This window comes from Polyergus mexicanus, unplaced genomic scaffold (genome assembly GCF_030449975.1).
Source record: "Polyergus mexicanus isolate NDT 795.1 unplaced genomic scaffold, iyPolMexi1.0 SCAF_4, whole genome shotgun sequence".
In the NCBI taxonomy this organism is placed as follows: Eukaryota; Metazoa; Arthropoda; class Insecta; order Hymenoptera; family Formicidae; genus Polyergus; species Polyergus mexicanus.
In genome coordinates, this window is record NW_027223324.1 from 8,063,700 (window position 1) to 8,087,550 (window position 23,851).

The following is a 23,851-nucleotide window of genomic DNA, read 5'->3' on the forward strand; positions in this document are numbered from 1 at the left end:
AAAATGATTAAAATTTTAATAACCTCAGATTTTAAATCTAAAGTGAATTTGGTAAAAGAATAGTACGAAAAATCTGAGATACAAATGTACAATTTAAAAAGATAATTAGGGAAATGCTTATTCTGGAAAACGAGTACTCTCGGTATGATTTTACCTTTGCGAATCCCCTATCTCTCGTTGCATCACGGATCCTTATTCGTCGTCTCTCGAGAGCGATACATAGGCGTGTAACGAAAGGTGAGATAATTAGACGACAGTGGCTTGTGAATTTATGACACTCGCGATTCCCAATGCATATTTTCACCACTGGGAAATAATATCGCGTTTCTGAATCGTCCTAGATATATAAACGGAGAATGGCAAGCATTATGATGGAAAATTAACGCGATGTAATTAACGTTCACGGCAATATTGTTCCCTTCACATTGCGCATAGATGGAAAGGAACAATTTCAACAATATAATTTTTTGTTAGATATCTTATAAATTATCACAATCCAGGATTCGCTTATAAGAATTCTTCCAAAGATTAGTCAATTTCTTGAAACATATTAAAATTACTTTCATCTTGCAGGATTATACATCTTTAATATTGCAAAATATTAATATAAACAATCAAAAATATTATATATATTTGTTTTTCGTAAAATAAATATAAATGTCAATTCGAGATATAGGATGGAGTGTGAGTGCTAAAAAATTTTTTCACATCTGCGTAATATTTTTTTCATTCTTCTCTTTTCTCTGTGATATGCAAGATAAACCTTTCATTATCACGATTATTATATATATATATATATATTTGTTTTATTATTTTAATATTCATAATAATAATATTTATAAATAATTTATTCTTAATTTTTTTTCAATTATACAAAATCTTTCCCATTTTACTAAATATCCTTCATACTAACAATAGCAATTTTACTCTAGAAATTCGGAACTCAAGCTCTTGTCAATTTTCGTGACAATAAGAGCACCGTTGACTAGTAACTCGAAAGTTAATTTAACTTTCTCCGTCATTTCGCAGAAGGTTCCTATTATCGTTAGTTCGATCAATCTTAGATAAGATTCCCTTCAAAGTTTTTCTCTTCGATACATCGAGAGATCAAGAAAACAACGAACCGCGTGAAATCGTGGTAAACGGGAAAAAGGGAGAACGGAACAGAAAGAGGTAGAATAGAAATGTATCGGAGCACAATCTCAAAAGTTGGGCGAAGATGAGCTCTAACTAAGTTGAACGCCGCAAAATTGCCCCTGTGACAGAAACTTTGGAAGAACTACAGTTATGAACGCGCAACCAGGCGATGTTAATCAAGAAGTTGCAACGATAAATACCGTCGTAAATGTCACGGGACTGGCAATCCTTTTTTGTCTCCTAGTTGTATTCCGCGCGTGTGTTTTCGATAAAATATATTCTTTATTTAAAACGAAGAAGAGATAGAAGTTTGCAAAGCGTTGCTTCATGATTCACGAAGACTGTGAGTATATCCGTATAAAGTATGAATAAAAACGCGTTTTCTCACGTGTTTCTCTCGTCGTTTATATTCGCGAATAATTTCGTTATTAATCATTTTCACATCGGAACAAAATAAAAAGTTAGATTGGCCGTCAAATTATTATTTCGACCGGATAACATGGAATGATTAATAATTCAGATTATGTCATTTGCATCCGCAAGCACATGACACACATACGCCCGTCTGATGCGCATTTATATTGCCATAAAGATAAAATTATTGTGTCAAATTTATAAGTATTTTTTTATTCTAAATTTAATATATATTTTTATATTTATTTATATATACATCCAAAATCTATTTAAATATTTAAATATATGCTGTTGCATACATTATATATTATCATTTGATTGTAATTATAATATATAATTAAAATTAAATTGTGAAATACTTTATATTTTTATAAGATTATTCGTGAATAACCAGATTAAGGCTTCGTATAATTATGCTGAATAAGTAGCATTATCAAATGAACAAATTTTATCAAGCTGATGGCTTATAGATTCAAACAGACTGCAGTTACGGATGCAAATAAGTTAATATGATTTTGCGGAATATAATACGTAGAGATTACACGATGAATCCGCAAGGGCTAATAAAACACGATGTAATACTAATAGCTGCAGTTTCAACCATTAATATGACACAATATTCTTAATAAATACATCAAACATTCACTAAAGAAAAGAATAAAAATTCAAAAAAGGTCATTAAAAATTATCATATTTATATTTAATTAATATTAAAAATTAACTATCTATGAAAGTTAAAATTTTTATATAATACCAATTGTATTTATATTACGGATATATCGTAACGATGAGTGAATGAAACAAAAAAAAAAAAAAAAAAAAACCATAATATTAAATGAAAAAGTTTTTTCTCTCACTTAAACTAATTTTTCGCTCTCTCTCAGAAAGGAACATCTCTTATTTGCCATCTGTATACATATTTTCACCGGGAAGCAAAAGCTTTAGAAAAGAAAGGCAAAAAAACTCTAAATAAAAAACAATTCATTTTCCTCCAATGCCATTAAAAAAGAAACAACAAGACAAATCGATAACCTTAAATCTTCATCTATTTCTTATTTTTATTTTCATGTGCTCCAAGAGATATAAAATTAACTTCTCTCATGTCAGCCTATATCTGTATAAATTTTAAATAATATAAGTACTAATTTTATTTCGAAAATCCCCATTTGCATCAAATATCATCTCAATTTTGCACGCGTGTTTGCATGCTGATGCGGACACACTAAATGCGTGCGTTACGATGCCGCGGCCGCGGCATCAGCACTGACCTTGACTTTCCGACATCTCCGGGCAGCGATGGATCTTGATTGTCTCCTGAGCGCCTCCAGAGGAACGCGTTGCCCGCAGGATCCGCGCCGGCGGACGCACCTCCGCGACACAGCGACACTACCACTTCTTTTTCTTTCTTTTCTTCGCGTTAGCGTCAAATTTAAAAGGCGGTAATCGATGACGGATTCTCACTCTCGCTCGCGTGCAATCGATCGATCGCGATCCCGTGAACGGAGAGGATAATCATTAAGATCCGAAAATTACGAAAAATGCAATGATGGGAGGAAAATTGCGATCGACGAGAATTGTGGTGCATTCGGCACAAAGGGGTACGCGCGGATGCGCTCTTTCTCTCTTTTTATTTCTTTCGTTCCTCTTGGTTCTTTCGCACGCGATACAACGAATCGCTCGCGGCGCGGCTTGGGCGGTGACTGAGCGCGAGGACCGAGGCGTCCCGACGCTCTCTCGGCATCACCCCCACCCCCATTTTCCCTCCGATATCATGCGGGTGGATAGATAACGCCTTCTAAAATTCCCTCGATCTCCCGATTCCCGTTGTCATCACCATCGCGTTCCGATCAACGAGATCCCGGATCCGAAAGTTTTTCTCCCGCTGTTCTCCGGAGGCTACTCTTAATCTCTTTTCGAATCAGCTGATACCGCGCTCGGTACTAAACAACTTGAGTATTCAGCCTTAACAATACCAAAAGAGTTTGTACCTTCTACGCGATATGATTCTTGTGATATTAATCTTTTACAGATTAATCAAACAGTTTTCATCCCGGTTGGTGTAACGAAAAATTATATCATGTAATAATTTTTATATTTTCAAGAAAAGCGGAAAATATAAAATAATTTAATCTTTATGATCCATAAAAATTTTATCTTGAAAAAAGTTAAGTTTTAGATTACTCTTTTGATAAAAAAAAAAAAAAAATCCTTTTTTTTTTTCAGATTTTTATCATATCAATAGTAATTAGATCTTTTTGAAGAGACATTTTCTCGAATATACAAATATAAAAATACTGTTATAATGTGTTATAGTATCATATTTTATAGTATTTTTGAAAAGAGAGACAAACAAATTTCGGATGCTAATTATTCAAGTGTATTTTAATAATCTAAAACTATTAATACATTATTTAACATGTATTATTATTAAAGCTGCGACCATATAATAATTCAATTGATTTGATCATTTTATTTTGATGTAATATTGCAAATTGTATATAAATATACATAATATAATAAAAAGATAAATATATAAAAATATATAAATGTCATAAAGATTAAATATAATTTATAGTCATTTACTTTATCCGTTATTAAACTTCTGGTTGTATTAAGTTGTTTATTTTATAATTTATCTGCATTAATTATATCAAAAAATATATACAATATTTGCTTCAAATATATATAATATTACATATATAATATTAATTATATCAAAAATATATGAGTTATGTATAATATGAGCTTTCGTTATCAATAAATTGTAAGTAATTTTAATCTTTCGTCAATATATTCAATTATTTTCTTATATTTGATTTTTTATATCAGTAAAGAAATATAATCTTAAAAAATTAATTCATTCATATCAGATAACATATAACATTGATATTATCGACTGTTTTTCATAATTATTGGTTTGCTCCAAGGATAACCCAACATATGACATTATCAACAAAAATTTTGATACTTCAAAACAAAAATTTTATAAATATATATAATTAAAATTATAAATATATACAATAAATTTTATATATTTATAATTAATATTCTAAATATGTATATAATATACTGCTTTTTGTATATAATATGTGTAATTATTAAAAATAAAATACATTTATAAATTAATGTATTATATATATTAAATTAATATTGCAATAAAAAATATTAATCACTAGATTTAAATACTTATATTAAATAACTAGCAACGTTAGCAGCAATTGAGAGTAAAAACAGTTGGTAATATCGGTGCTCCTCAATTATCTTCACAATAAATAATGTATATATTTATGATTGTGTGTGTGTGTTGCGGAACATATATTACATTGTATATTAACAAGAACAATTTCTCATCCTTTTCTACGTCTTTTAAGATAAACTCAACATAAAGGAAAATAGTATTATATAATAATTTCTACCGATTCTTCAATTATAAACAATAAAAATAATATAAAAGACTAGAGTCACATTTAATCACATTTTCTTAATATTCTTTTTTTCTGAAGTCGCACATACATACACAATGTAATTAATAACAAAATAATTAATGAATTACTCATTGTGATTGCTGCGTATATAGTCAATTCAACGCCTCGCCTGGTTTCTCCTCCTTTTCCGCTCTTGTTCCTCCTCGATCCTTCACGATACTCACTCGCGAGATTATACGGTTAATTATATATATTGTACATATAAAATTGCCTGTGCATTAATCATCGGAATAAAATAATCGCGCGATACTTTACACGGCACTACCGACCGCGCGCGACGCGCATTTTACTACGTAAAAATAACGACGGAAAGAATAAATTTGCACAAAATTTCGAGCTGTTCGATATGCGCGATACTTCGCAAATAATGTGGACGAACGGTGGAGAAAATTCAAAAATTGCGCGGCCAATTTCACGTGGCATCCGCGGCATCGGGGCTGTTATCTGTTGATAAATAATGTACACATATATATATATATATTATTACGCTATATCTCGTATTCATTATGCCATAAAAGTAAATAAATACGTGAGATTAAAATTAGAGATAATATTCGCGAGGTACAAGATGCGAAAATGTGGTCGTCGATTTTGCCGAGTATATAATATTATCTCGCAAATTACGAATTTTATCAAATTTTCGATTTTTTTTATGACAAGTAAACGCGTCAAAAGTCATGTATTATACGCCTGGCGAATATTACAATACAGAATTAATTGAAAGTGTATTTTCCTTACAAAATGCATCGCAACGCTGCTCGAAGTCGATGATCCGTTCCGTATCGACGGTATTTCACTAACAGTTGGCGATTGGCGACAACTTCGTCCTGTTACGTCACGATACTACGCGAGTCGAATTAATGACGCGTATATTTTCTTCAGTCACTATATCTTGATACATTTATGATTTGTTGAAAGAGCGATTTAATCGCGCCGCTAATTATTTATTAGCAATAATCTCATTTAAAATGCGAACAATATATGATGATACACGAAGCGGCCCGCGTTATTGCCAATTCGAATCTCGAGTCTCGAGTGTCTCGCGTCTCGCCGAGCGAATGACACGATCAAGGCCGCGTGCGTTACGAAGTACCATGTACAGACGTAAACAATAGCGCGTATGTATACATCGCGATCATGCCACAACATCGTCATACCAAACATTCCCGCGTATGTGTATGTGTGTGTGTGTGTGTATGTATGTTCCCAATATTGCAAATTAATTTCAATAGGCTATTATTGTACATTTTGTTTTGTAGCCAGCCGTATCACGTTGCTATTAGCAACATAACGCTAGTATCGACTGCGTTCGGTGGAAAAAAGCAACTTCGCAACTATTGTAAAATTCTTCGATATGATTGGTTCTTGCCCTCAGTCCCTACCGGATCTAAATGTATAAACCAATCATATTAAAGAATTTTACGACAGTTGCGAAGTTGCCCCTTCTATTGAACGCAGCCATTGTTAGATGGCTTTTTCGCGCGTGCGTCGTGACGTGATGATGACGTTTACAGTCACGTGACATACGATAGATACTTTAATTTTAACGGGATCTCATAGAATAGAGGAAAAGATAAATAGCTACGTAAATTAATTAATTAATCAATATAATTTGTACATATTATTTTTCTTTATTTCGTATTTTTAATAATTATTCAAACATTTTTTAATAATTTATAAGAACGATTAAATAGGATCTCGTGGTAGGGTCTCATTTCACGAGATGACTCAATGCGCATGCGCGAAAAAGGGACACCCAACAACCAGCATTGTTTTCTAACTTTCTAAACTCGCATCAAATCGCATCCGACATGCGATAGGATAAGTACGTTTCAGAACATTCTAGTCCTACGTTGAGTTAAGTACTATATTGAGGGCAAGAAGAGTCACATCACGTGCTTTACAAGAGAGATAGGCATTTGAATTTGAGAGTGAATATAGAGTTGAAAATAATTTAATCGAGATAACATTTTTTTACACATTAACTGTGCCTTTTTATACAAGTTAATCAATTCTATATATAAGAGAAAAAAATGTTGGATTTGGAGCACACGAAATTGGAGTAAGTACAAAGTTGGAAAATCTTGTAAAAGAATATAAATCTCTCTGTTCGTTTTACTTGCATTTTTTTAGAATCGAAAATAAATATATATTTGGGGAGTGAAAAATAAAGAATTTGTGTGAAAATTGAGAGAAAAATGTAGCCTAAACATGTGGCTCGCAAGTACACGTAGTGGCTCATTTTTCTCTAATCTAACCCTAATCTAATAGATGTGAAAAACGTGATTGTAACTGATCTCAAAACTTGAATTTACGCTCTGTAGAAATATGAAAAGAAAGAGCATTTAATTTTTTTTTTTTTTTTCGTCGAAATAAATGTGGCGATCTAATAAAAGATTATAGAAAATGTAATCCTTTTCTCTTCTCGTGCTCGTTAATTTATCGAATCTAAGATTCTTGATGTAAGCAAAACGGACAAACTTTGTATCTTATTAAATAAAGGATAATTAATTCTTTTATATACTAGGGAGGAAGAGCATCAGAGTACTATTATTCGGCAATGTAATGATTCGTTAAAAAAACTCGAAGATGACATAGATTATTGCAGAGTAAGTTGTTCTTTATAACAAAACCTATTTAATATTAATGTGTAACATCTCTTTTAATTATATTTCGCATTTTAAGTAATCGTTTATGTAATAATAACTTTGATAAATATTTGATGAAATGAATATTTTTGTAGACACAACAAGATGACATTCGTTCCGAAATTCAAGCTTGCAATGTTTCAAGCATAAAAAGCGCTAATACCATACGTGATCTTTTCTCACGTATACATTCACGTGTACATTTGGAACATTGTTGCAATAAAGATTTGCAAAATAAAGCAATCACAAATTTGAAAGAGCAAATTGCAATTTTGAAAACAGAAAAGGATTCTGCGCTTCAGATGGTAGAGATGTTGTTGAAAAATATAACTGCCTTAGAACAAAAATTAGAAACTAAACAAATAGATAGCTATCAAGTAAAATTGCATGAAGAGCAATTGGAAATTGTTAAACGATCATATTCAGATGTTATAAAACTTTTAGAGAATAAGTTGTTTAAAGTTAAAAGTGATTTTGCAAAGCAACAATCCCTCTCGATGAAAAATGATGATACAATAGAAAAATTAAAAAGAGAGAAACAGGAAATGGAAAATAACCTTCAGGATCTTCAGCAAACTATTCAACAGAAAGGTAAGCTTTTTATTTAATATGGATAATTTATCTAATTTGGATATAAAATGTAGTATATAGTATATCGGTAATTTTATTCAACAGATAAGAATAACCAACGTATAGTACAATCATTAACGGAAGAATTGTCTGCCGCAAAAGCAGAAATACAGAGACTAAATCATTTAAATTCAAATTCAGAGAAAAAACTGAATGAGAACAAAAAAATTGTCAATAATGTTATAGCAAAGAATGAAGAAACGAAATGTAAGCTGGCCGAAGCTCTTGATTTAATAGAATATGCGATAAAAGAGAAAGAAGTTGTGCTCGAGAGAGAAGCAAAACTTGCGGAACAAAATACCAAATTGGAAGGTCAATTGGCTTCTGGTGCCAAAGAACATGCGATTAAAATGCAAGAGGAGGTTGCAAAATTGACAGATATTCATGAGCACGATATGAAGAAATATTTATTAGAAATTAAAGAGTTGAAGTCAGAATTGCGAGAGAAGGTGATGTTATTGGACCGATCGCAAAGAGAAAACAGATTAATAGAGGCGGAAATGGAGAACGAGCGCCAATCTACTGCAGATTTACTGGAAAAATCAGCCTCCAAAATGCTTGAAAGAATATTTGACCAAACACCTAAACTTGCAGATTTCAAAACTTGTAACGAGACGTGTAAGTTACTATATAATTCAGAAATACAGCAGTTACAGAAAAAAATTGCTAATTTGGAAGAAAATTTAACAATTTCGAATAATCATCTGAAACAAAGTCAGCAACAAAATTCTATAAATTCTATGAATGTAGATTGCATAAAATTAGCTGAAGAAAGAACGAAGGATGCAATCGACCGTTATATTTATTTAGAAAGCCAATTAATTAAAGCTACAAATGATAAGGAATCTCTCACAACTAAATTAAAATCATTGCAGTTGGATTTCGATTGCGAGATACGTAAGAGAGATCATGAACGATGTATGTTGGAGAATAAGATCCGTGAATTAGAAATGGATCTTCGCAAGAAAAAATGCACAAGAGAGAATAAATCAGGTACTAATATTAGTCCACTACAAGTTTCCTCTCAACATTGCGAGGATACAGTGAATAAACATACTTTGGATATACGGTAAATAATTTTATTTCATATCTTAATGAACATAATGTATCCATAGAAAATAAATAACCTGCTTTTTTAATATATATTTATAAAAATCGATTTTTTACAGTATTAAAACTGTAGAAGACCAATGGCAATCTATATTAGATGAGAAGATAAAGGTGCAACAAGAACGTTTTGACAAAAAAATGCAAGAGATGAAAAATCAAGTAACGATTTATCAAGATTTAAATAAAAAGTAAGAAAATTTATATAAATTTATTATATTATTTAAAGAATATTTGATTAACAATAAAATGTGATTTGATTATCTTTAAGCTGGGCTGATGAATCAAAATTTATGACTGAAAAATTTCAAGAAAAACTTAACGAACAACATAGGCTAATATGTATATTGCGAAACAAAAATACTGCACTGGGAAACAAGCTCTTACTTGTGAATGACAAGAATGTATTTAAAAATGCTATGCATATGTGCAGGTTTGTACCGTAAAATTTTAAAAATACAATGAAAACTGGTATATGTTTTATAATTCTTTGTTATTTTAGGTGGAAAAGATGCGAGACTAGATGACAATGTCTTATACTATAAAAATGGATTATGTGGAATATAATGGATTTGATATACTCATAAATATTATAGGATAATTGATTTTTTTATTCAATAAAGAGATACAAATCTCAAGCAACATTAGTTTTTCTTTAAAATTTTTCCTACTTATCTGATAACAATATATTGATAGGTTGATACAAAGTTTATTCTTTGGAGATAATGCAAGCTGTGAATAAACTGGGAAACCAATACAATATCTCATCTTCGCTTTGCTCATCTAACCAAGCCAATCCTTCCTTCATCATATGATCCAAAGCTTTCTGCGCTCTGTCCTTTTCCCATTTTAATTCTTTGCATAAAATTGATTTGGAAACATAAGCATTTGTGGATAAACTGGCCTGGCGTAATACTGCAGTATGATCCATGCTGAGTTCACCAGGTACCGACTGCACTAAATGTTTTCCCCTACCGATAGGAACAACAGAAAAGCCATTTCCAAATATCCTCAACTTCTTTGCGGCAGCTAACAGATCCTCATTAGTGATTTCCTGATGTTCCTTTCTGCGTCCTCTGGCTTGAATTAAGCGTGTTCTCAGCTCATCTAATGATATCAAGCCGCCATTCTTGTAATTTGTTGCCATGCATACTTCTACGATCTGGACAGCGAGTTCGTAATAGAAATCACCGATACCCAGCACCGACCAAAATCCTTTGCCAGATGCCAGCGGATCCACACCTATCGAAGCGCACATTTCAGTGAATTGACGACGGAAATGCGCGTTCTTTTTTATCTCATTTTTGTGCTTCGACGCGAATTCCTCTAAATTCACGCGAAACGTCTCCATATGCTTCGTCATCTGCTCGAATTGGTTCTCCTGAATCTCTGTGCTCTTGTCCCGATATTTTTCCTGTTCCAATTTTTGCTTCTGTATCGCACCCACTCCCGCCTTTCGCCTCATTTTTTTCTGATCCGCGTTTATCGATTATCAAAATTCAATTAAGTTTCTCGAAGAAATTTTGTTGATGTTCAATTATTCTCGAACTATGTATGTATGTGTATAATCTTTGTCATTTTTTTTCTCAAGTTTGATAGTTCGACTAACCTATTTCTTTGGAGAACTAATAAAAATCATCACGCAACTTTGACACATGTCGAGGTTATGTCAATCATATTAAAGTTTTTAAAATTATAATGAAAAGTTATGATTCTTATATGACACATACGAGATAAAAAATTGATTATTTCGAAGTATACATAATTTATGTCAGGAGAGAATGTGTGTGAAATATATTCTGATGGATCATTTTATCAACAAAATAAATAACTCATTATGACAATAATGAATTCAAATAGACAGAAATGGGATTATATGACACATTCTCTTGACGTTAAACGATGAATTACATCATTTTCGGCGAGAAAAGGTATTTTCTATGGTTCCTCTTCAAAAGTTGCATCAATTTACATTTCTGTATTTTAAATAAAATACATATTAACTATATTTAATGTGCAAATTAGTTGGCGAACGAAAAGTTGTTATATCTCTATCGTGTTATAATATTCTACAAAAATATCCAATCATCTTGAATAATAATCGAAAATTCAATAATACTTTTGCAAGATGGATATAATAGAGATGATTCTATAACAACATTTAAAAGTTTTACATTTATATTTACCTATTTATTTTCCACATTGAAGTTCTCAGCTAGAGAGTTGATTTAAAAAAGATTCCTTATGCTAAAAAATATTATTGTTTCCTCGAAAAAAATAACATCTTCGAATCCAAAAATGTGTACGTATGTTGAATTACGTGTACATATTTCAAGTTTGGAGGGAGAAGAAAGAAAGGCAGACGGGAACAGAACGCGAGCAACTGAAATGAGAAAGGAGGCCCAATGACGGAACCAGATGGAACTTTCGCGCCGCGCGCATCCTCGTCGGTCTCGTCCGAGGGAAACGGGAAGTTTCAGTGAGGAATCGTGTATAGCGGCAAGCGCGACGACGATGTCGAGGTAGTCGTTTTATCCCCGAGGGTCCCCACCCCCTCTTCCTTCGGCCGCGAAATCGAAAAGGAGAGCACAAGCACACACGCGCGTTACGACATTACGCGCGCAGCCTGCTGTCAACCGGTGAACGTCTGCTGAAAGTCTGTTATGCCTAAAAATCTCTCTATCTTTCTCTCGTCCGATCCGATGTGTCGTCCCCGTTGAATAGGAGGTACGCGAACGCGCGTTCGTCGACGGATCCTGCTACCCGGTGCTGATGTGAACATGGAGGATTACAAGTTTCTCTTCAAGGTCGTGCTCGTGGGCAACGCCGGCGTGGGCAAGACTTGTCTAGTGCGACGATTCACTCAGGTACGTCAGATGACGTTTCCTCGATGATTCTCCGGATTCGGTTGGGCGAATCGAGGGGAAATAGATCTCGCTCGTTGATCTTCTCGCGTTAAGCTTCCTGGCACGCCAAGTTCACGCGCGGACGCGTTTCCTGGAAGAGTGGAAAGTTCATTATTTATGCATTGTAGAGATGATGTCATCTATATATATACAGAATACATACTCTTTGTGTTTGTTTTCCTATGTATATGTTACAATTTTTGGCTTTTTTGTCTTATGTTATTTTCTATAGTATTGGCTAATGTTGCCTACTTTCTCTTACCTAATAAAATTCTTATAGATACAGCATACAATGAAGATAATTAGAATTGTGTACATGTATAGAAAAGTATATTTATGATTTTATTGAATCTTTTAAAACTTGCAGGGTTTATTTCCACCTGGACAAGGTGCGACAATTGGAGTCGATTTTATGATTAAGACTGTTGAAGTAGAAAATGAAAAAGTCAAGGTATATATAGCTTAACATAATAAGTTTATATATATATATATATATATATATATATATATATATATATGTAGATTATTTAATTTATATTCCAATCTCTCTATTATTCCCTTTTTCAGTTGCAAATTTGGGATACTGCAGGTCAGGAAAGATTTCGTTCTATTACTCAGAGTTATTATAGATCAGCACATGCATTGATATTAGTTTATGATATTTCTTGTCAACCTACATTTGACTGTTTACCGGATTGGTTAAGGGAAATTGAAGAATATGCAAGTAATAAAGTTTTAAGGATATTAGTAGGTAAGTAGAAAGGTATAAATTAATAAGATAAAATATCATGTAAGAATTATAATTTCATAAATATATGTATTTGAACATTAGGTAATAAAATTGATCGAGAAGATAGAGAAATACCGACACATGTGGGTGAAGATTTCGCGCAAAGACATGGAATGTACTTTTTAGAAACATCTGCCAAAGAGGCAGAAAATGTAGAGAGATTATTTATGGAGATAGCAGCTGAACTTATGGAAGTAAGTAAGCATATTTTATTTAGAAATATCTCATTATAGAGTACATATTTTGCAGTGGCTATGTATTATTTTAGCAAGCGCGAAGTAAGGAATTACCTCGATACGAAACGAATACCACTTCAATAAATGGTAAAACAACATCAATAGGTGATAGTAGTAATTGCGGTTGTAGTAGACTTTCTTAAGTAATTTTTGTATGTAATATTAAGCATATTTCAGATATTTTTAGTTTTATATATACACATACACACTGTATGTATATATATATATAAAACAATATACCTTTTTTTATAGATACGATTGAATATCAATATTTGATAACATAAAAACATCTAATACATCTTTAAAAAAGAGTGATACAGTGTTATTGTTTAGTGTTATATTATATGTTATGTTGCATTATATTACGTTGTAAGATATATTTAATATATAGCAGAGAGACAAGAGAATTTAAATATATTAATTAATTTCTATAGAACATTAAATTTTTATAGATATATGATTAATTTTTTTATAGTGCAATTAATGCTCTAATGTCAAATATGTATGTTTTATTATCAATTTTTATTTTATTGAAATAATACTGCTTGTGTGATGTTAAATTATTTAAGTATTCATTTTCATTACGCTGTAAAGAAACATGCATTTTACATAACTGCAGTATTTTTTGTTACTTTAAAAGTACAAATATTTATTATCATAATGTAGATTTTGGTAATTTGTCCAAAATCTTGATAATAATGACAATTTTATAAGATTTTATTACACAAGCCTACAGTATATAAAGTTATTTTTAATGTGCAATATTTATGTGTTTAGCATACATGCACATACACATGATATTTTGAAAAGTTCACTATATACTCATAATACCATATTAAAATTGAAACATAGATGATATTTAACTCACACAGTACACAATCAATAAGAATTATTTTTTATGTTAATGAATAAATAAATTCTGTTCTATAATCTAAAGAGGATAGCGCAGAATGTATATGATATTATGATAAAATATCTATTGTACATGAATATTTATGTGATCTGATTTTTATTATATTTACATTTATGATTATAAACAATGGTTAATTGTTAGTTATTCTATTTCTATCTCTTATAATGTTAAAATATTAATTCTCATTTATGTTTGTACAGATTAAGATCTTCATTATATATATTGTTAGTATTGTACTAATATTTTGGCGCAAAGCTCTAGTCTCTCTTCACTGTTTTATTATATTTTATACACAATAATCACACATAATTGTTATAGATAATATACGTATTGCTATAAATTATTTCTGGCTGAAATTTTTAATTCTATTGTTTAAATTTGTTCTTTTGGCGAATTGATTTCAGCAATATTTACTTCTTTCGCAGCAAAATAAGATTAAATTGAGGAAAATGAAACTATTACATATCTAATCTTTATTCAATACTCAACTGAATTTGCATTTACATGCATTAATAAACTCTACACAATTTTTGAAATAATACATAACAGATATATTTTGTACATAAAATTAAATGTATTTTATTTCTATTAGTATTTACAGTTTTTAAGATCTTTAAAATTCAGGTAAATTTATATAAACTGTTTAGCACATAGAGTTATATTCTAAAGATTTTGTTATATATAATAATACTTTTTATATTACAATTATGAAATGTAAATTATTAATAATGCATAATATAAATCACACAATTTTTAATAAAAAACCATATTGATCAAAATATATTTAAATATGTTAACTTTTTTTTCTTTGTATGTTATGGAAAAAGATGTGCAATGATATTATTATTATGTCAAATTTATGACATCATTGAGGAAAATGTATAGATTTAATGTGTAAATTATTTCATGTAAAATGCATTCTTCAAACAACGATATTATAAACGTTATTTTTTGTCTTGTGATATAAAGAAAAGGAACCTGAAATATACTCACATATTTAATATATTCTATACATTTTTTGTGTCGCATACATCTATTATATTTATTGTGAAGCAACTTAAAGAGAGAACAAATTATCTTTTAAAGCCATCTAATGTCCTATTGTTATTTTTATCGATTTCGATAACGCAAAAACTGCTAAAGTATTCAATGACGCATATAGTCAAAGCATAATGCATGATTCTTTCAAATGTAAAAAACATGCTAATTTTTTTTTTATGGAAAATTTTTTAATGCAAATTTGATAAGATGTGTGTGTGTGTGTGTGTGTGTGTGTGTGGCGCGTGCGCGCGCGCGCGTGTGTATGCATTATCATTATATATCTCAACTATCACGAATAAATTATTTATCGATATGGCGAATAAATAATATCGAATAAATAATACTTTTTTATTACAAATGTTGGAAAAAGTTGTTTAACCGTACTTGTTTTAAGGATAATTCAAACAATTGTTTTCGGATTTGCTCTTCTAGTGCTAATGTAGGAAGAGCGGCTTCTTTGCAATTACTAATATATATCCCGCCTTTTCTTTCAATATCTTTACTCAATGCGGCATATATTATTGAAATAGCTCCTTGTTCAGGTGTCTGTAACAAAAACAAATTAATTCATAACAATGGTTCAAAAAAATTTAGAAATTTTAATGTTATATCATTACCTTCCATGCCATCATAAGCCACTTTTTTCTGCCTAATACCGTATCCTTGAACAAATCTGTTTTTACTATACCTGGGTGCACGGAATATACTAGCATATTTAATGATTTGTCTGTTAATAATTTCTGCAATGTCATCGTAAACATTGTCTGCGCTAATTTGCTTTGTCCGTATGCTGCCTGCGTGAAGAATATGCTCCTGATATAATAAAATTAATATATCGATATAGAAAATAACGTATTATATAGCATATTAACAAATATTTTTGAAAATAGATAAAAAAATAGCACATTTTTTTACGTAATTACTTTGAACTGTTATTGATGGAAGCAAAATCTATGTCGCTAATGTAATGAGCGCACGAAGTGACGTTAATAATTCTACTGCAATCGCCAGGATGTCCTCCGGCTTTTAATAATGGCAGAAGAAGAGACACTAGTAAAAAATGTGATAAGTAATTTACCGCCCATTGCTCTTCGAAACCGTCTTCCGTTTCTCTGTATGGGATAAACATAACGCCAGCTAGAAAGTTAACAACGAACATTTTACGTTTCATATACGAAATTCTTTTACATTCTCTCTCTCTATATATATATAAATGGATTATATTTCTCTCCATGCGGCCGACGTACCATTGTTGATTAATACGTGGATTTTGTCATAGTCCGCTTTTATTTTTTTCGCGAATTTTCTTACCGATTCGAGAGAACAATTATCAAGCTTGTAAACCTTTGCCCGTCCATTAGTGATGCCAGATTTTCTAATTTCGAGGATAAGTTTTTCACCCGCAGTAGTTGTCCTACAAGCTAATCAAATTTCGGTATATTGTATGAGTTTCTCGAAAGTCAAACTAATCAACTCTACTTTTTATAAATTTTTTAATTTTATTACGAGAGCATATATGATTAGAAAGAGCCTTGACTTTTGAGAAGCTCACATTAGAGTATGTGGGAATATTGCACCCCAACAATAATTAAATAAATAACTAATAATCACCGATAATCACTTCCATATTACACTGTAACAATTTCTTGACTACTTCTGCTCCTATACCTTTAGAACCACCAGTTACTATTGCAATTTTATTTGGTACTAAAGGTAGATCTGGAAAGAAGAATTGCCACAAAATCGTATAAAATATAAATAAAACATTAAAATCAATTATGTCTAATAATTAAATATAATTTCATCTAACTTTAATAGCATCCTGTAAAATAATAATAAGCGAACAAATTGTATGTAACGCGTTTCTATTGCGTTCTATTTTGTTTTCTTGAAAACACACATGTCGCAGCTAATTGATTAAATAGCCAAATGCTACATACATCTCATTGTTATTAGACATCATGTTTTTAAGAAATAATTCTTATATTTTCGTACAAATTTCGTGATTTTCATAAAATTTATTTTATAGAAATTATACCGAGATTATAATAATAAATCATTATAATTGCGTTCTGTTTGATATTTTTCATTATAATCTTTTTTCAATGAAAATTTATCAGTAATATGACTTAGTATATTAAACTTTCTAATTTATGTAATTTTTACATACTTAATATTTCATTTTTATCATATAAACAAAACATTCTTGTAAAAAGTAATATTAATTTTGAAGTATTATAGTTTTGTTATTTAGCATTTTTTGGTACATTTTATATTTTTTATTGATCGATACTTGCGCGTGCATAGAGAGTGTTGTTGTTTTTTTTTTTTATATAGTACAGTATATATTTGAAAATTTACACAAAACAAATTTACATTTTTCTCTTTATTTCTTACCTGTTTTATTATATCTGGCGTTTAATAAATCGTCAACGTGATATACGAATCCGATGTAGTAGTATCTTATTTCGTAGATCAAAGTCATACCGATTACATACCACATTTTCCGAGACACAAAATAAACGCCGAGCACAATAAGTACGCAAATCACAATCGTATAGAGTAACATTTTTTCGTCAAGATATCTAGAAATATAAAAAAAAAATTCATATGCTATTTTAAAAAGAGGTAAAAACTTTTCTTCGACCAACCAGTTACCGTTAGGTATGTCCACTTACTCTACATCCGAACTTTCCAACTGCATCAACCGTTATGAGCATGGTTCTATCTGCGCACAAATTATATATGACGAGAACTGTCCTATTTTAAAAATGGAAATTTTACGTATTTAGCTTCTCCCTACCATCATTTAAATATTTACGTGTATAGCCTTTAATTTTCATTCATGAGATTAATTAGATAATTTATTTGAAAATATAAATAAAATATCTTTTAGATTTTTTGTTATCAAATTAAATACTTATGTCTGCCTCTGGAAGGCTATATTTTATTTTCTTAAAAAAGATGAATGTATATTATATCATATTAATATCATAATTATATTTATGTAATGACATTATTTATTCTTATTCGACAATTAAAAATTTAGGATTATGTTTTAATATAATTTCCGAGTGAAGTACATATTATATAAAACAAAATATGATTGTGTGGTTTGGCTGGCTAATAATTTAACAGTTTGCGATATTTTATCGAATCATTAAATAAAAAAAAAAAAGGAATATTGAATCATTTTCGTGGAATCATTTTATTTTCTTTACTTTTCTTAATTCGACATATACTTGCTACGTACTTTGGTTTAAGTGGATATACTAGAAACAAAAAAGAGGTCAATTGCGATATAAGTTATCATAAACAAATAACATTTATGAACTTACTACCAAAATTATTCAAACTATTATATATTATATTGTATCGCAAAATGCACATTCATACACAGTGTGCTGAATATCTTTTTTACAATTCTTTCTCTATTTTAAGACACAATTATGCGACAATATCAAATATAAATATAATTCGTCAAAAAATAAATTGAAATCCCGATATATAAAATGCACCAAATTTATTTCCTGTATTATCGTTGAAATGTTTAGAAACACAAAGTATTATAAAAAGCAAGATTTAAAAAAATGTTTTGAATTTATCTTATAAATAAGTTATAATATATATATGTAAATATTTTGTATATTTTAACATTAACAAATTGCATAAATTAAAATTCTTTCAATATTCAAACGATCTATTCTAGAAAAAAATGTACGATAATAAAATTTAATATTATTATAATATTATTGTAGAAAGATCAAGACTGAATTTTTGATTATACATAATTGATTTAATTTTAAAAAATTCCATTAAGAGCACATCCGACAATTCATATACATAACTCAATATTATTTGTGTTTTATTAATCATTAATGATGTATTTCTATATTTTGTGTGTGTGTGTGTGTGTGTGTGTGTGTGTGTGTGTGTGTGTGTGTGATGATTATTCATTTAATGAAATAAATTTAATATTTCTATAATGCCTTTGAATAATATTAAGATATTAAAATAAAGCAATAAAATTAAAAAATTCAACTAGGCTTGAATGATATTAACATTAATATTAATTAAAATATTAATATTAATATTAACATATTATGCTACTGAAATGTATAATTATTTTTGAACCATTTTATATCAATTTGAGATTATCTTGTATAAGTATTAAGCGTTTCATTCAGCAGTCATATATGTTCGCTTACTTTTTCGTGGAAATTAAAATATCTCTTTGACACTCGACACATTTTTGCAACATTCAGCGGGACATTCACACTTTGAGAGAGACACAAAATATATAATACAATTGTTAGCAGGATGTAGGATACTGACACTGACATTAGTCAATAGCCGGTAACAGCTGATCAGCTGATGTGGTTGGCGCATGAGCGTAAGGTCGGGTCTACAGTCTACAATAGCTGTATATATATATATATATATAAATTTTAAGAGCTGGGATCTGATCAGGCTTGTTTAAAACTTAGACATTAGAACTTCTGGCAGTACGAGAAACATTTCTGGCCAGAAAAATGTTATATTTTAGGGCTTAGAACAGAAGGTTAAAAGCTTTTGTTATACCTATTGTACACCCGGTCTAAAGGAGGGTCCACATTATCGAGATCCATTCGTTCACTCACTAATTCGAGATTTGGTTCGAGACTCGGTTCTGTTTGATCGCGAGCAGTGTCCGCTTAAATAATCTCGCAATTATCTCTAGATAAGGAAAGTTAAAAGATAATAGTGTTTTCGGGTGAAGCAGGTTTAATTGCTCCGAGAGCGATTAAACTAAATTTGCCATGAACATATATGTTCGACCGAAAATGGATTTTGAACTTGATTAATATATAAATATAATATGACGTATATCCCGTTTGATGCTATTTTAGTTTTGAAGCACAAATTCTTTGCCATGATTAATCAATCAAAAATGCTTACTCGGAAAGATTTCATTGATTACAAATATTCCTAATAACTCAAAACGGATTTTATAACATCAATCGTTCTCAGAGCGATCACAATTTGCGGTATATATATATATATATATATATATATATATATGTAGTTTAGATAAAACGAAAATAATCCTGGGTATCGATTCTGTAATTCAAATGAGGATGAAAATTACAAAAATGAGCGAATTTTTACTAGATTTGGACCAATTAAATTATAAATTTTCTAGTAAATTTGCTCATTTTTATATAATTTTCACCCTCATTTGAATTAGAGAAAATCGATATCTTGTTTTAAATTTTAGATAAATATTTAGAATAATCCACTCTATTCATATTTTGATAAAAACACATTTGCTGCACATGCTTGTATCATCGGAATTTCGTCGGTATATATGTGATCTTTAACGCTTTAATATCCCCTTTTTACGCTATCGAACGACATATGATTTTTAATTTTCCTAATTTACCTTTATTTGTTTTTATGCAAAAAGACATCAATTAAAAATACTTGTATCAAAATTTAAGTAGAGCGGGTTATTCTAAACATTTATCTAAATTGTAACTAAATGAAAAAGAAAATATAGAAAGAAATAAAATATTATTTATTTTTATCAAACATGAAAAATATTTTAATAATAGTTCGATATAAATGTATAATATATACATAATGTATGTAATAAAAATAAGTAAAAAATTAAAATTTTAATGTATTTTTCGCGAAAATCATTAAAAAAAAATTGTTTTTGATAAATAATATACGATGTATTCTTTTCTTCTAAATACATATCGACTTGAGATGGAGCCACATCAAAGGTTCCGCACTACATCTGCAGGTGAGATTCGTGAATTGCAATAACAAGGATCAAGATCAACCAATGTTGCGGAGGTTCTCGATTCTCGGCTTGTTAGACACGTAGATGTTCCGAATAGGTGGACCCGCGTAATTGTTTACTGGTGTTATCGACGTGTAAAAAAGATCGTTGTATCGGAGTATATCGTACGTATCATCGTGCGAAGCGAGTTACGCGTAAGTGGCTTAATGTTCGATTAACTAAGATCAGGTTCGATAGTTCGCAATGTCATCAAAAATGACGATGTAACTCGTGAACCTGTGATCAAAGATCAAGTCGTGCATCGATGTTACATGTACGGTAATCGCTACGTAATAAATAAGAAAAAAAAAAAAAAAACGCTTACGCATGTCTCCTTTTCACAGCGTTTGTAATCCGGGTTTCCGGGATTCGACGTTTTTTTTGCGCGGAAGCGTCGTAATTTTTTCAATCGAAAAGAAATAACTTTCCCGAGGAAAGTGGTAACTTTCACTTTAGAAATGCGTGATGTCATGCGTATTGCCGATATATATGATGTTTTTTTTTCAAGTATATAATTCTGCATAGGTTTTGCATCTATTTGCATACAAAATGTACGAGTTTCTTTTAAGATTTCACTAAAAAGTTAATTGAAAGAAAGGGATCGCAAAAAAAGTTACTATTGGTGTAAAAAAAGATATTTCTTTTTGATCTTTACTAAGTACTCTTTTGCTTTGTTAGCTATAGAATAGCACGGAATATGGATAGTACAAGTGGATCAAGCGACTCATCGCCGCAAATGGAAAAGGGATGGCTAGCTCTGAGACAGCACATTATAGAAAACAAGATTAAGTTCGGATTGTGGGTCACAAGACTCTTTACCATAATATTCACCATTGGTTATATCATTCCTATATTTGGGTTGGTTTTTATTTTCATCATTTTGTAACTAGAATAATATTCGCATTTGTGAAATATATTTTATTAACATATCTTACTTTTCTTTTTGTTTAGGAATCCTTACAATATATACTATAAGGTATTGATGAATAATGCAGCCATCAGTGCATTACGTCTTCACCAAAGAGTGCCCCGTGTTCAGCTCACTAGGCAATTTTTAGAGACGTTATTATTGGAAGACTCGTGCCATTATTTGTTTTATTCCTTCATATTTTTATATGCAGCACCGGTTACATGTATCCTTTCAATATTTATTTTACATGGTTTATTAAATTAGTCTCTATTTCTTAAATAATTCATGTTTTAATAATAATAAAATTGAATCCTGAATCAATATATAGTGGTGCTGATGCCAGTGTTTCTTTTTGCTGTGATGCATTTGGCCAGTTATTCTCTCACCTTGCTAGATGTAAGTAAACAAGTTAATGATAGCATGCTACATATGTGAATAAATTACATGTGTAGCCATTTTTGCATAATCATTAAAATATGACATATGATATAAGTCTTATTAATAGCATTTTATTTATGCATTCTGTACAGTGCCTAGGACAGAATAGTTGGTGGGGTGCTCGCCTTTTGATATCTCTGGTGGAGTTTCAATCACGGAATATCCTTCGCCTGTGCGCTTTGTCGGAAATTATTATCTTGCCATTTACAGTCCTCCTCGTATTTACGTATGTATTACATAAGATTGCTATTTTTATCTGGTATAAAGCAATTGTAATACAGAAATGGTATTGTGATATGCTAAATTATTATGAAATTATATTGTGATATTATCTTTCTATCTAGTGGACGCGCTGGTCTACTGACACCTTTCATATATTATCAGTTCCTGAAACTGCGACTCGCATCGCAAAGAAATCCATTCACGCGGAATGTATTTTACGAGCTTAGAAACGGATTGAGTTCAGTATCGAAAAAACCGGCGGTACCAGATATCGTTCGAAGAATGATCGACGGTCTGCTATCTCTGACTCAACAAATGGCGCCAGTGCGCCAATAATATATACGATATTAAGCTTAAATTTTTTCTTATCATCTCAAGACAGATCTCCTAGGGTTCTAGGGTCCACTCAGCAACACTTTGATGAATTAGTGTTAGCACAAAATGAGTGCCGACATCAAAATCCATAGTGAATGTGTATTGCATGATAATTTAAAGTATTCATGAAAACAATCAAAGCGTATGAATGGTTTCTTCATATTAATATAATTATGTTCATTAATTATTGAACATTAAATAAGAAAATATGAGGATACTTTGTATTAATTATTATCACATAGAATTCACAGTTTAAGATTATATAACTTGGTTAATAGATTTGGTTGTAGATATCTTCTATATTTTGTGGTGCAGCATACTTTCAATCTATTGTTATATTTAAAAACAAAAATATCTCTCTATGCACATATTCTAACTTTATAGTCTCAAATGTAATACTTTGAAACATGAATTTGTAACAAATAGGTAATGGTACAAATAGAATTTATAATGTTGATTGTTTGTTAGTTATCTTTTTTTGATTGATGGATTAATTTTACTTCGCATAGTGTTTTTGGTATTATAAATGTTTAATATTTGGGGTATACAAGATATAAAATTATTGTTGAATTATAGAATAATTATTGACTCGCCATCTCTTTGGAATAAGTTTAATTTAATATTGTCATATGTTTTTGTCAATTATTCACTGTTAGTGTAATTTTGTCTATCTTCTAATTGATATACTTGAACAGATTTATCATATTTAAAAGTAATTTGGAATGATTTTGTAAACGAAGATAACTATCAGTATGCAGACATGTAGCAATCT

The 23,851-nt window shown here is 30.3% G+C and overlaps 6 protein-coding genes across 16 annotated transcripts in view; 3 read left to right on the plus strand and 3 right to left on the minus strand.

The window, feature by feature from the left end:
• Positions 1-5,957, minus strand: part of Trpgamma (Transient receptor potential cation channel gamma) — an 83,336-nt gene extending 77,379 nt beyond the window's left edge. For 3 of the 6 annotated variants that reach the window (XM_070294804.1, XM_070294801.1, XM_070294800.1), the window contains exon 1: positions 2,820-3,235. The gene's annotated coding sequence lies outside the window, so the exon portion shown is untranslated. Of the gene's footprint in view, positions 1-2,819; positions 3,236-5,108; positions 5,481-5,774 lie in introns of those variants that run through there. The other 3 variants (XM_070294803.1, XM_070294802.1, XM_070294799.1) reach the window with 2 other exon arrangements.
• A 67-nt stretch (positions 5,958-6,024) lies between these two features.
• On the plus strand, positions 6,025-10,053 carry LOC138932709 (putative leucine-rich repeat-containing protein DDB_G0290503). Of its 2 annotated transcripts, none has more exons than XM_070294809.1 (8): positions 6,025-6,154; positions 6,857-7,098; positions 7,564-7,645; positions 7,780-8,275; positions 8,360-9,383; positions 9,484-9,612; positions 9,693-9,854; positions 9,924-10,053. In XM_070294809.1, exons 2-8 carry the CDS (start codon positions 7,070-7,072, stop codon positions 9,946-9,948), a joined length of 1,947 nt encoding a protein of 648 aa, XP_070150910.1. In that variant the 5' UTR covers positions 6,025-6,154; positions 6,857-7,069; the 3' UTR covers positions 9,949-10,053. The 2 variants fall into 2 exon arrangements, with proteins under 2 accessions (XP_070150910.1, XP_070150911.1); XM_070294810.1 differs by lacking the exon at positions 6,025-6,154 and having other exon boundaries at positions 6,639-7,098; positions 8,360-8,932; positions 9,065-9,383.
• Lsn (vacuolar-sorting protein SNF8) lies at positions 10,029-12,393 on the minus strand. The gene is made up of 2 exons (XM_070294811.1): positions 11,608-12,393; positions 10,029-11,397 (listed from the first exon to the last, which is right to left on the minus strand). Exon 2 carries the CDS (start codon positions 10,884-10,886, stop codon positions 10,131-10,133), a length of 756 nt encoding a protein of 251 aa, XP_070150912.1. The 5' UTR covers positions 10,887-11,397; positions 11,608-12,393; the 3' UTR covers positions 10,029-10,130.
• Positions 11,205-14,229, plus strand: LOC138932711 (ras-related protein Rab-30). The gene is made up of 6 exons (XM_070294813.1): positions 11,205-11,352; positions 11,758-12,288; positions 12,695-12,778; positions 12,895-13,078; positions 13,160-13,311; positions 13,386-14,229. The coding sequence occupies exons 2-6, from the start codon at positions 12,202-12,204 to the stop codon at positions 13,494-13,496; spliced, it is 618 nt and encodes a 205-aa protein (XP_070150914.1). The 5' UTR covers positions 11,205-11,352; positions 11,758-12,201; the 3' UTR covers positions 13,497-14,229.
• Positions 14,230-15,211: 982 nt separating this feature from the next.
• Positions 15,212-19,637, minus strand: LOC138932342 (polyprenol dehydrogenase). 3 transcript variants are annotated; one of them, XM_070294059.1, is made up of 8 exons: positions 19,516-19,637; positions 17,986-18,067; positions 17,705-17,892; positions 16,919-17,026; positions 16,619-16,728; positions 16,386-16,444; positions 15,925-16,120; positions 15,212-15,853 (listed from the first exon to the last, which is right to left on the minus strand). In XM_070294059.1, the coding sequence occupies exons 2-8, from the start codon at positions 18,009-18,011 to the stop codon at positions 15,659-15,661; spliced, it is 882 nt and encodes a 293-aa protein (XP_070150160.1). In that variant the 5' UTR covers positions 18,012-18,067; positions 19,516-19,637; the 3' UTR covers positions 15,212-15,658. The 3 variants fall into 3 exon arrangements, with proteins under 3 accessions (XP_070150160.1, XP_070150159.1, XP_070150158.1); XM_070294058.1 differs by having other exon boundaries at positions 15,216-15,853; positions 16,231-16,444; positions 16,555-16,728; positions 17,986-18,035; XM_070294057.1 differs by having other exon boundaries at positions 15,216-15,853; positions 16,231-16,444; positions 16,555-16,728.
• A 1,469-nt stretch (positions 19,638-21,106) lies between these two features.
• Kr-h2 (Krueppel homolog 2) lies at positions 21,107-23,839 on the plus strand. 3 transcript variants are annotated; one of them, XM_070294180.1, is made up of 6 exons: positions 21,107-21,259; positions 21,813-21,992; positions 22,086-22,267; positions 22,373-22,440; positions 22,575-22,708; positions 22,827-23,839. In XM_070294180.1, the coding sequence occupies exons 2-6, from the start codon at positions 21,832-21,834 to the stop codon at positions 23,038-23,040; spliced, it is 759 nt and encodes a 252-aa protein (XP_070150281.1). In that variant the 5' UTR covers positions 21,107-21,259; positions 21,813-21,831; the 3' UTR covers positions 23,041-23,839. The 3 variants fall into 3 exon arrangements, with proteins under 3 accessions (XP_070150281.1, XP_070150279.1, XP_070150282.1); XM_070294178.1 differs by having other exon boundaries at positions 21,107-21,289; positions 22,827-23,836; XM_070294181.1 differs by lacking the exon at positions 21,107-21,259 and adding an exon at positions 21,314-21,408.
• Positions 23,840-23,851: the final 12 nt, after the last annotated feature.

What these genes read in the sequence shown, in the direction of transcription:
- LOC138932709 (XM_070294809.1), top strand. Translation starts at nt 7,070, where the DNA reads ATGTTGGATTTGGAGCACACGAAATTGGA. An exon ending in AAACATACTTTGGATATACG is followed by an intron (nt 9,384 to 9,483) that starts GTAAATAATTTT and finishes GATTTTTTACAG; the next exon opens with TATTAAAACTGTAGAAGACC. An exon ending in AATGCTATGCATATGTGCAG is followed by an intron (nt 9,855 to 9,923) that starts GTTTGTACCGTA and finishes TTGTTATTTTAG; the next exon opens with GTGGAAAAGATGCGAGACTA.
- Lsn (XM_070294811.1), bottom strand. Translation starts at nt 10,886, where the DNA reads ATGAGGCGAAAGGCGGGAGTGGGTGCGATACAGAAGCAAAAATTGGAA.
- LOC138932711 (XM_070294813.1), top strand. Translation starts at nt 12,202, where the DNA reads ATGGAGGATTACAAGTTTCTCTTCAAGGTCGTGCTCGTGGGCAACGCC. An exon ending in TAGAAAATGAAAAAGTCAAG is followed by an intron (nt 12,779 to 12,894) that starts GTATATATAGCT and finishes TCCCTTTTTCAG; the next exon opens with TTGCAAATTTGGGATACTGC. An exon ending in TAGCAGCTGAACTTATGGAA is followed by an intron (nt 13,312 to 13,385) that starts GTAAGTAAGCAT and finishes GTATTATTTTAG; the next exon opens with CAAGCGCGAAGTAAGGAATT.
- LOC138932342 (XM_070294058.1), bottom strand. Translation starts at nt 18,011, where the DNA reads ATGCAGTTGGAAAGTTCGGATGTAGA. An exon ending in CGCCAGATATAATAAAACAG is followed by an intron (nt 17,027 to 17,704) that starts GTAAGAAATAAA and finishes TCTTCTTTCCAG; the next exon opens with ATCTACCTTTAGTACCAAAT. An exon ending in TAATATGGAAGTGATTATCG is followed by an intron (nt 16,729 to 16,918) that starts GTGATTATTAGT and finishes AAATTTGATTAG; the next exon opens with CTTGTAGGACAACTACTGCG.
- Kr-h2 (XM_070294180.1), top strand. Translation starts at nt 21,832, where the DNA reads ATGGATAGTACAAGTGGATCAAGCGACTCATCGCCGCAAATGGAAAAG. An exon ending in TATATCATTCCTATATTTGG is followed by an intron (nt 21,993 to 22,085) that starts GTTGGTTTTTAT and finishes CTTTTTGTTTAG; the next exon opens with GAATCCTTACAATATATACT. An exon ending in ACAGTCCTCCTCGTATTTAC is followed by an intron (nt 22,709 to 22,826) that starts GTATGTATTACA and finishes CTTTCTATCTAG; the next exon opens with TGGACGCGCTGGTCTACTGA.